We start from the raw sequence: 12431 nt of genomic DNA on the forward strand, positions 1-12431 counted from the left end.
TCTTGGCCATAATTAAGTTAAAAGGTGTTTCATACAAATAACTCCACTTAGTCTTGGTATGGTCAGGTTTGCCAAGGGGGGGTAGCCCCCTAGGTTCATGGAGGGGTAATAAATGTGTAGTTGTATGTTAACTGTAGCTACTGTTAGTCAGTGACATAACCTACACCCACACTGAGGAGTAATCAGTGTGTTAAGAGGGTACAGAGATACCTTTAAGAATAGAGAATAGTAACATGTCTAGGAATGTGGTTCCTCTGAACTTGTAGAGACATTTACAGAAAGAAACAGGCGGAGACATGTACTGTATAAGTTTCTGGTGCATCAAAGGAGAGGTGGGGGGCGGGGGGGCACCAGATTATACAATGACCAGTGAAAAGGCTGTAACATTGAAAAGCTGTTAAGATGACCTTCAGTTAAATAAAAGGAGTGAACACATAACCCTCTCTGAGGCCTTTGGGTGCTAGGGTGCCAAGTGTATATATCCACGTTTTAAAAATATCTGTTGGCAATCTCTTCAAGTCCAGAATAAATAAATATCAGGTAAGGTTTATAGCCAAGAACTCCAAAATGGTAAAGCTGATATACAGCTACTGCACTATGTACAGTATACATTACTTACGTTCTCTGGGGCTGCAGCCGCTGGTCACTGTATGGTATTAACGCTACCAATTCATTAACATGCTCTGAGAAAGAAAAAAAAAAGGACTTCAAATTTCATTGCACGATAAGTAGCAAACATCAACCGATATCACAACACACAGACCTTCAAAAAAAAAACATTAAATTATCCCCCTACCAGTTAAAACTCATTAAATTAACCCCTACCCTAAACATACAAAAACTTACCACCAGAAGAGGCTGACGGTGGAGATTCAAGCAGCGGATCAACTGCGGGGTGAGTCGCGGTGGCCATTTGGTCGCGTTAAAACAGCTGCGACCAAATGTCCCATGTCGAATATAAATGTACCCAGAAGTGTTATTTTTATGTTTCAGACAGAGCTGCAACCATATCTTTCCTGTCCGAGACATGAAAATGTACCCCCAAGTGGTATTTTTATTTGGTGTGCACTGACCGGTGGAGGGTTTTTGCCACTTTGTTTTATCCACCATAACTTTTTGAATGTCTGGTTACTTACAGCAGAAAGAAACAAAAATGGTGCAAGGAGGACATAATCTGCAGTAACATGAATAAACTCAGCTCACCACACAGTACTAGAAAAATAAATTGTACGAGGTATTTAAAAATAAAATAAAAAAAAGAGAAGGTTTAGTGCTAACATTACCTATTTTACCTAGGTGATTGCAAATCAATCTGCACTCAGGACTTCAGATTCCATCTGGTAGTATTGGTCTCAAGGCGATTCAACTTAGGTGGCTATTTACAAAGGCAGGTAGCTGTTAATGTGTGCCGAGTCATTTACTAGACTTGCTGATACAGTACAATATGATCTAATGTTGATTTTTAATAATAATACAACAAACAAAAAAAATACAATAGGTCAAGGAGCAACAAGCCAATTGTCAAGGCGGGGAAATATAATTATCAAGGTCTTTCGAGGAAGGATGCAACACCATATAGCTCTTTGCTTTGCTTCTATCTGACTAATTTTTCTTGAGAACTTCTATTCAAAGGGTTCGCAAATCTACTGAATCTGTAGAAGTTGTAGAGAACATTTAGAAATACAGGGCTCGGCTGTAGCAACATTCACTTTCAGATCTCACCTGTAGGTATGCACCCAGTTCCCTGGCAGGACGGGCAAGTAATGCTGTCCCGTCCCGTAAACTCCACATAAGGAAACTGAGCAATATCTTCTTCTCTGTCTTTTCCATCTAGCAAATCATCATCCTCCTCTGTGTTATGACAATGCTTTAAGGTATTTGAGCGATTGGTGTATGCAGAAGTTGTGGACCCCATGGCCACTGTTAACCATCTATTTTGTGGACAGAAAATAAACAAGATGTCAGAAGGCATTTTAACCCATTGATAAACATAATTCCCAAATTGAGTCTCTTGGCTAACAGATAAAAAAAATATATATATGATACATAGAGTATGCCCCATTGAATACAACCCATTATTATGTAGGTTTCTAAGGTGAAAAGTTTAGGGCTGAAGGCGTAGTTTAGTGGTGAAAAAACATACCTGGTTCGAATACTAGCGTCCTAGTTTCAAGCTACTTGTGACCTTGGACAAGTCACTTTATTAGCTTTTATTTATAACGCACAAACAGTATGTGTAGCGCAGTATAATAGGATTGGAGGACGAAAACAATAAAATAACAAACATTAACATACATTGCTACAGTAGGTAAGGAGAGCCATGCACCAAGAAGCGTACAAATCTTTATCTGCCTGTGCCTCAGACACCAAAATAAATAAAAGGTCTTCAATTGTACAGTACCTGCAAAATATTATCTACATTGTAAAGTCCACCATCAGCACCATATAAGCAAAATAATTTTTATGAAGCCATTTTAGAAAATGACGACATGTTGTGCATTTAGAAGATCTTATACAAAGAAAATATTGAATAATGCAACAATCGATCCTTAAAGTATCTTTAGCACACAATTCACATTACATTTACATTTGTACACCTTATAAATTGATGTGGCTTTAAATGAAACTAAAAAGGATAAGGGAAGCATGGTCCCATTGACTCCATAGAAGTGCAAGGATCTGTTTAAAATGTTGTCTAAAAAGGTCCTCTACATTTCCAGAACAAAGAAGGTAAGTCAACTCAACACAATGTTATATATGCAACTTAAATCATGGAAACCTGTAAATTCAGAGAAAAACAATTTGGCTTCCATGAAGCACATAGGCGTACAAAGTGTAGGGCCTTAACAGGCATGGCCCACTGTAAAATGCCCAACTTAAAACTCCCCCTGATACTGTACCCAAGTGTCACCCTCTCTAATCCCCTCCAATGTGTCAGCCCTTTTTCAAACAGTGAGGCAAGAGGAGGATGACACCCAGCGCCAGTGCAGTCATGTTGTACTGAGTGCATAGAGCAGTCTCAGACTATACTGACGGAGTATATTCCGACTGCATTGGAGTCCAGTTACACTCCGTGTCAGCATCCAGTGCGGTCAGGATGCACTCAGAGTACACTATACATTGACACCGAGTATAACCTGATTTGACTATGGACCCCCCCACAAACAGCCAGATTGTATCGGGGCTATGCCAGGTCACCTCTGTGGTGCCAATATGTTCTGGCGTCGGTACCTTAGAGCCACACCACCAAGCCAAAACCCTCTACCTCAGACAGAATCCTGGCAATGGACCTGAGGAAGCACTGCAGAAAAATCAACTGTGCATCTGGAGAATCAGATTTATTATTTATTACTGTAAGAATCTCAGTAAAAGACAAAGTGTTTTTCTCCAAAATACACTAAAGAAAAATACAATTTTTTTCCCTCTTCAGCCAAGTTCTGTTTTCAGCCATTTCTTTTTCAAAATCTATTGTAACACCTTTTTTCATACATGATTAAGAGATCTAGATATTTATCCTATTCCGGCTTTGTACAGAGTTTTGGAATTAGGTGTGACCATTTGCAAAACAAGCTTGAAATCTGGGCCTTTAACACAAGATGCAAAACTGGGGTTAAAAGGGCACAATAAACTTTGCTAGCTCTGTATTTACTAAATCTAGGGTATTTTTTTGCATGGATCTTGCAACTGGCAGACTTGCATGCATTTATAATTTAATTTATCTAGTGACAACCGCGTAAGTACAGTAGGCATCACTTTACAGAGTTATACTAGAGGGAAGTAAAGTACAAAGAATTGGGATAAGAGCAGCAAGTAAATGGTAAATTGAGACCAGATTGATTGATTTGTTTGATACCATATCGCCCAGATATCAATGCTTGTACAATTCCATTTTGGAATAGTTTTTATATTGTATTTAATGACAATATTTTATTTAATTGTATGGCAATTGTTTCATTTATTTTAAATGCATGTGGTGTCACATACGGGCATTCAATGTAAATAGTGGGCGCTGATATCCTGTGAATTTCCACTCTGAAAGAAGCCTTGCTGGCAAAAAGCAAGCTGGGTCAAGAGCTGCTGCTGCTAAACACCAGGGTGAGACAGCAGCGATGGCTATACAGTACCTAGCTAGGAAGTTGGGAGTGATTACCAAACGAATATCCAATTCAAGGAGTGTTCAATTGTGAAAGTATTAAGATAAGAAGGTCATGAGTTCCATTTGATCACTTTTGACAAAGTCTGGACTAGATTTTCAACACAAAGTTATCAAGCTACATGATTCCAAACATCATAATGGAGTTTAATCATCACTTATATTTAATATAAGTCCATACTATGTATCACTTGTTATGAATAGTGATTACTACTGTACTATTTGAAGCTAGTATGCTTGGTACACTGTAGCGTCTATTCTCTATAAAAACTATAATTATCTATTGCACTATTACATACAGGCATACCCCAGTTTAAGGACACTCACTTTAAGTACACTCGCGAGTAAGTACATATCGCTCAATAGGCAAACGTCAGCTCTCGCATGCGCCTGTCAGCATGTCCTGAACAGCAATACTGGCTCCCTACCTGTACCGAAGCTGTGCGCAAGTGGGGAGACTATAGAGCCTGTTACAAATGCGTTATTTACATCAGTTATGCACGTATATGACGATTGCAGTACAGTACATACATCAATTAGTGGGAAAAAGGTAGTGCTTCACTTTAAGTACATTTTCGCTTTACATACATGCTCCGGTCCCATTGCGTACGTTAATGCGGGGTATGCCTGTATGTATGCATATGATGACTGGTGTGTAGCCATTGCAATTTAGATATGGAAGGACACTTAATAAACTTTGGCCGGGACACCTATCTTGAGTGTACCTTGTAAACACACGTTGCAATATATATTTATTTATATGGAGTTTGGAATGAATGCTTTATATAAAAAAAATAAACAGCTAAACCCCGTTATAACGCGCCTCGTTATACCGCGATTCGGTTATAACGCGGTTTTCCCGTGGCTCCCGTTTTAAAAAAAAAAAAAAAAAAAATTTAAAAAAAAATTTTTTTTTTTCATTTTTTTTTTTGCACACTGCACACACTGCACACACTCACTGCTCATTGCTCACACTGCCACACTGCACACTGCACACACACTGCTCATTGCTCACACTGACACACTGCACACACACTGCTCATTGGACACACTGCACACACACTGCACACACACTGCTCATTGGACACACTGCACATACACTGCACACACTGCACACACTGACACACTGCACACACACTGCACACTGCACACACACTGCTCATTGGACACACTGCACACACACTGCTCATTGCTCACACTGCACACACTGACACACTGCACACACACTGCTCATTGGACACACTGCACACACACTGCACACTGCACACACACTGCTCATTGGACACACTGCACACACACTGCACACTGCACACACACTGCTCATTGCTCACACTGCACACACTGACACACTGCACACACACTGCTCATTGGACACACTGCACACACACTGCACACTGCACACACACTGCTCATTGGTCACACTGCACACACTGACACACTGCACACACACTCCTCATTGCTCACACTGCACACACACTCACACACACTTACAGACACTCATACACACTCACACACACTTACGCACACGCACACACACTCATACACACTCCCACGCACACTTACGCACACTCACAGACACTCACACACACTCACACACACTTACACACACTCACGCACACTTACGCACACTTACGCACACTCACACACACTCACACACACTCACACACACTTAGACACACTTAGACACTCACAGACACTCACACACACTCACACACACACTCAGACACTTACACACACTCACACCCACATACACACACCCATATACACACACACACTTTCTCTCCCATATATACATACACACACACACTCTCTCACTCTACACAGACGGGGGGTGGGGTCGGAGCACAGGAAAGGCCGCGACCAGCACCACCACCCGCTCCCCCCCCTCCCCCCGCGCAGGCAGCGGGAGCGCCAGGGACAGCGGTGGGGAGAAGAAACCCCCCGCTACCACCTCCATGCAGGCAGCGGGATCTGAGGCGACCTGAGGGACATCCCCGCTCTCATCTCCTGCCCCGCGGGCTGTCACGCGGTGACAGGGGGAAGCGGGGACAGGAGGGACATCCCCGCTCCCATCTCCTGCCCCGCGGCCTGTCACACGGTGACAGGGGGAAGCGGGGACAGGAGGGACATCCCCGCTCCCATCTCCTGCCCCGCGGCCTGTCCCGCGGTGACAGGGGGAAGCGGGGACAGGAGGGACATCCCCGCTCCCATCTCCTGCCCCGCGGGATGAATATGCGCTAAAGCGCGGCGGCCATTTTTTTTTCTTGCGACCCCGTTAGTAACGCGGTGGTCTCGGGGGGTGGACCCCGAGACCCGCGTTATAACGGGGTTTAGCTGTATATGTGTATTTAAATACAATTCTATCTACCAAATGTCACTTGAGTGCCCATGTTAATTTGCGGTTCTTACTACACACCCTGAGCTGCTGAGCTGATCCTACTCAAATCTACATACATACATATTTTTTTTAAAGGAGCAAATCTAAGCCAGTGAAACACAGTGTCAGCTTTTTGATTGTTTAGGCCCTTATTTTTTTTTTCCAGACAGTGAAAAAAAAGGGCCAGCTAAATTTCAATTTCCCTAGAATGTTCACAAATCAGCTTTATTTTCCAAAGTAAACAATCCCAGATTTTTTTGCATTCCACACTGCTATTGTACACTTCTGGCCCATAATAGCATTTTGTTTGAAAAACATGAAAACAGCATTGTAAGAATCATTAAAGCTAGAAAAGAGGTGCACAAAGCATTTGGGAAAAACCCAAAACAAGTTGTTAGCAAAAAAAAAGCCAGTAAAAAAGAAAATATAGAAAAAAAAGTCAGCACTCAAACAAGACTATACAGAAAACAAATCTTGTAAAAAGTATCAAAGTAAAATAATTTTTTTTATTATTAAGAAAGCAATGGAACCTTCATTACCACCATGAGGTGAAGAGGCCACAGGATTAAGTAAGATTGGGAAAAATGGGGGTAACCCCCAGGTGGTGATCCAAATGTGCAAGGTTGTCAAACGTTAGTGTGTTTGTCTTTTTTGGCTTATATGCCTAATAAATGATTATCATTTTTGCACCAGGCCCTTTTTTGATTTTCTTTTCTGGCAGTGCTCTACTCTTTTGCCACATAGGATTAAGTAACAGACATTCACAGGTTTCATTTATGTAACCGTAATATTAGACAAAATAAAAGAGATGCTATGAAGAACTTCTGGTTTAGGCCGCGCTTGTAGTCTCCTGAAAACAAATGCATTGCCGCCGCCGCGTACGCTTATAGTAAGCGCTGCGGCGACAATGCGATGGAGCGAAAACTGGTAGCCGGCAATATTTGATTTTTCCTCATGTGACAGCCCCTGAACAAATCAAATGCCAGGAAACCCGCGCCGCCGCCGCCCAGCCAAATATAACTTTCGCCTGTGGCGACGGGTGACGTCACCCATCGTGTCGCCATCGATGGCACTATAAGCGCGGCCTTAGGCAGGGGTGCTCCAACTTGCAGTCTCCTCTACATGTAACACAAACTTGCATTACACTCACATACTGCCCCTAACACTCAGTAATCACTAGTAGCACAGTCCATTTCACAGATCCTCTACCCACTATAAGACATAAGCCTGGCGCTCAACTCCAGTCCTCAAGATTCCCCCTCCTCCCAACAGGTCAGGTTTCAAGGATATTCCAGCTTCAGCACAGGTGGTTCAACCAAGACTGAGCCACCTGTGTTGAAGCTGGGATACCTTAAAACATGACCTGTTGTTGGGGGAATCTTGAGGACTGGAGTTGAGCACCCCTGAACTAAGCAACATAAGTGTGCAGCACCCACAGGATACCTCCATCCAATATTTATTTTCTACAATCTTTTCATTAAGGTGGGAACCAGCGCTGCTTAAAACTCCATTATTCTCCAAATACCCCAAGAATAATGCCAAAAGACTCTTCATTGACTCCTCCCTGTCCTTCATCCCACACCAAACCTTGCCACTTCCAGCACAGAGGCATTGCTATTAGGTACCTGGCTCCAACCTCACTCTTGTGATTAACTCCCTCAATATTGGTCTCTGGACAACAGCAACCTTCTCATGGTCAGTCTTCCATTCACAAATCGGTCTACTTAAAATGCTAAACCTCATCTCCAAATACTCTCCCGCATAATGGTAAAAAAAGGTATAGAATTGTTGTTTCAAAACAATTGTTGCCCTCTATGTGTGACTGTTCCCTCTCACCCAGTTTGAAATAACATGTTGACATTCCTTCATTAAGTCTATAACAAAAAAAAACTAGCAATCACCAAACCACAGCTACTGTACTGAACAACTTGCACAAATGAACTCTGTTTGGCAAGTGAAAAATAACTTGATAAAACTTAATTCAAGTAAACGTTTATCGTTTGATATTTGTTGTAGTGGTGTGTCTTAAAATACATGGCTGTCTTAAAGTATAATAAAACACAGAACTAACTACAGATATTAAATAATAAAAAAGCTCACTGCATAAATCTACTAAGTGAATAATACATTTATCCCTAAAATGTTCTTGTAAAAAAGCATTAAACACAGAAATTGACGGTAGAGACTAACCAATTGGCACACCTCGTCTGCAATGACTTGATCTCCTCCTTGAAAGTGTAATGAAGTAAATATTAATGTTAATACACCATGTCACATGCCTTGTGACTCACCTACTAAAAGAAACGAAAATATAAATTCTACATGGTTAACACCTGACAGCAACAAAGGGAAGCTGTTCTCGCAGAGTTACGAGATGCTCTGTGTTGTCTAGGAAGCCGAAGTTGGGCAAAAATAAACGAAAATAATTGAGGCCCTCGCAACAATATGCGCCTCTGCTATTGATTATGAAACTGCATTCATCATTGCTAGTTTGTCACTCAAGAAAAGAAGGCGTAACAGTCAGTATTAAAAGTAAAGGGGAATTGTTATTTTTCTGTCCGGCTATAAGAGATGCTTGCAGTGGATACATTAATTAGGGGAATTAAATATGTGCCACGGGCTGCAGATAAAAGTCCGCCTGGACTGAAAGGTCAGATATCTGGTGGTGACTGTAAACATTAATTTTTCTATTATTCACTATATTAGAATGTTGCTGCCAAGATTAGGTTATTTTTGTAGGTATTTCATAACCATCTGCTAGGTCTTCTCTATGGAGACAGAGATTTAGCCTAAAAACACTTGTACTATACAAGTAGGGTTATGTTTATCAGCTGTATTATAAAAGCACACGGTGCTTCCCTAGAAGCAGTATTATACCAACAGATGGCCCCTTGCCTCTCACTTGTACTATGTGATACGGGATTTCTCCTCTTGTACATATACTGGTTCCCTCTGCCTGTATCGTATTGTACTTATATACTGGTTCCCTCTGCCTGTATTGTACATATATACTGGTTCCCTCTGCCTGTACTGTACATATATACTGTACTGGTTCCCTCTGCCTGTACTGTACATATATACTGGTTCCCTCTGCCTGTACTGTACATATATACTGGCTCCCTCTGCCTGTAGTGTACAAGTGGAGGGTCCCTGCCAGTCACGTGGTCCATACCCAGTCCTATCTCACGCTCTCCCACAGAGCGCGCGTCCGTGTGTCCCCGCGGCCACGACACTTCTCTTTCACTCACCTGATGGCGCGCGCCCACCTGGTTAGGAAACAGCTGTCAGGGAAGCGCTATGATCTCCGACCTCTGCAACCCCATCACAGCCTGGTACCAGCGCAGCCGTGAAAGCTCCGCCCATGAGTCCTGACAGCAGCGAGAAGACCGGAAGCGGAAGCGCTGGCACCTGTTAACGCTTTTTTCTTTTTTTTTCGCTCTGTTGTGTGACGCGGCAGTAGCAGCATGTGCTGGCGGCGCGCGCTAGTGCGCTTGTTTATTGTGTTTGTTTTCAAGAATATGTGATGTTCTACAGTTTAAAACGCTATGTTTCGGAATAGTTGTGCATTTAGGTTGATTATGAAGATACATAGAGTATCTGCACAATACTGCAGGATACATTATGAAGAGCGAACTTAGATTGTATAAAATATTTGGTTTAATTGGACATTAATAATGATTGGGTATCTGAGGGCGCTGCTAAAAATGTGATAATGGAAACACCCAGAAGGCTTATTTTTGTATTTACTTGCTAAAATACACAAGGTATGAGTTTGCCTCTGACGTTGCCTGTTTATCTACTGGTTGCCCCAATAATTCATCAAGTTACAGTGACTGTTGGTAATTAACAGTAAATTATGGATTGTGTTGACTTTTTAAATTTTAGACCAAGTCTTAATAAAGTAAAGGCTTCATGGAGTAAACACCAAATACTATTATATAAAGCCAATGCTGATTTATTATATATGCCATACTAATGATCTCAAGGATAGGAAATAATATAACATAGAAGAATAGCAGCAGTAAAAAATATTACTCAATATTATTTCCATACTCTGCCCATTAATGCTCCCAAATCGGCTCTTTAAAAAGAGAGAACAAATGCTTTATTATAGAAATTGGTCTCTTGCAACAGGCCTAGCCATTTTTTCTAAGTACAGTATTATAATGATGCTCAATTGAGTCAGATTGTCTTTTGACACTACTGTACTGTACATGGTTATAGAAAACAAGTTCACCTAGAATTAGCCCTGTACAACTTGTACTATCAAATACATCCTTTGGTTGCCCAAGAAAAACAGACCAAAATCTACTTCAGTTCACACAATTCTTAAACACTCTTTTAAAGCGTGTGGCTCAAGTAGGATGATATATAATTTAACACACTTTCCATCACCATTAACTCCAATATTTAATAACCTACATTTGTATTTAGGCAGTAATCTGAATAGATTTACTGTCTGAATGCAGACAAACCTCAAATTTGCAGATTATATTTTCAAGAGCTCTGTAAAACTGTTTTCAAAAATTGTACAAATGTCTTCATTTGAATTATTCATATATATTCATATTAGACACTTTATTAATTCTAATTTCCCTAGAATACCGAATTTGAATACATGTGCAAAAATATCTTTAATGAAAATGTATTGCTTCATCTATATATCACATAGATAATTAACTTAATGAAAACTACATGATTCAATGGGGAAATTAACTTTATCAAGAAGATTAATCTGATATATGAGGAGCTGCTAACTCATACATTTGCACCATTATTAAAGAGAACCAGAGAGGTTCCATATGATATAACCTACCTGTTGGAGAGATTATGGGTAAATTGGCACAAATGTACACACATGACAGCCATGCCCTAAAGTAGCCCCTATTGAATTAAGTTTTGAGCTTGACTAATGTCCCCAATGAACCAGATATTGTTTAATCACAATCTTGATTGCATAACAATATCCAGTGGCACAGTATATAGAGGAGTATAGAACTCATTATTTTATTGCAAATAAAATCTGGGATGTTGTTTCGATGGAAAAATTAACAGCATATCTCAATAACAATGCATAAATATAAGTGGAGACCCTTGTTTTTACACCTGGACAATTTACAAATGTACAGTATAATGCAGCTCCTATGCTATGACATGTTTGGTTATACTGATAATGTCTGTGACATGGACATTTTCTGTCTATGGTCAACAAAGAAGGCCGTGCATGCCTTTTCTCTATTCTGCATTCCCTTCTCCCTACTCTCCTCCCTACTTTCCCCAACCCCTAAATATACTGATAAAAGTTTTATTTGTATAACTATATTGTGAGCACACTGTTCTCTTTCTTTATATTGCAATATTACTCAGTTTTATTGTACTAGATTTCTTCAATAACAAAGTTATAAAATAAAAAAATAAAATATATATATATATATATATATATATATCAGGATTGTGCTGTACACATACTAACACTACATTGCATACTAGCAGCTGGTCCCCTCCCAGTCGCATCAAAGCTTTTTCTCACTCGCAGGCGACTCATGATGAAGGGATAATAAATGACCATGATTTGCTTGACACTACTATATTTAATATTAAATATTTAATATTAAAATTAGTTTTCATGACAGTGGTCTAACAAACATTTTTTAGGTGAAGTAGTAAAATGACGAGCCAAGCACGGAATAAGGTGATACTGTACATTTCCTCTATTTGTGTCTCCATACACTACTGATAGTTAAACAAACATACTCTACTGTGACACAACACATGTTTGAATCTGATATACACATTGCTAGAGTCATTAAAAAAGTGAACAAATTCAGTTATAGTAGGTACTGTACTTTGCTCTCTCTTAAAGTTGTTGTTTTTTTGCATCAAATTACACTAAATCAAAGA

The 12431-nt window shown here is 40.3% G+C and overlaps 1 protein-coding gene across 5 annotated transcripts in view; it reads right to left on the reverse strand.

Moving 5' to 3' along the window:
• Positions 1-9936, reverse strand: part of TMEM106C (transmembrane protein 106C) — a 38936-nt gene extending 29000 nt beyond the window's left edge. For 2 of the 5 annotated variants that reach the window (XM_075591683.1, XM_075591679.1), the window contains exons 1-3: positions 9779-9936; positions 1723-1931; positions 620-683 (exon numbers count right to left, since the gene is read on the reverse strand). In XM_075591683.1, coding sequence (XP_075447798.1) covers positions 620-683; positions 1723-1915 — 257 coding nt within the window. In that variant the 5' untranslated portion in view covers positions 1916-1931; positions 9779-9936. Of the gene's footprint in view, positions 1-619; positions 684-1722; positions 1932-8720; positions 8776-9778 lie in introns of those variants that run through there. The other 3 variants (XM_075591682.1, XM_075591680.1, XM_075591681.1) reach the window with 3 other exon arrangements.
• Between the last annotated feature and the right edge of the window lie 2495 nt (positions 9937-12431).

This window comes from Ascaphus truei, chromosome 3 (genome assembly GCF_040206685.1).
Source record: "Ascaphus truei isolate aAscTru1 chromosome 3, aAscTru1.hap1, whole genome shotgun sequence".
NCBI classification, from domain to species: Eukaryota; Metazoa; Chordata; class Amphibia; order Anura; family Ascaphidae; genus Ascaphus; species Ascaphus truei.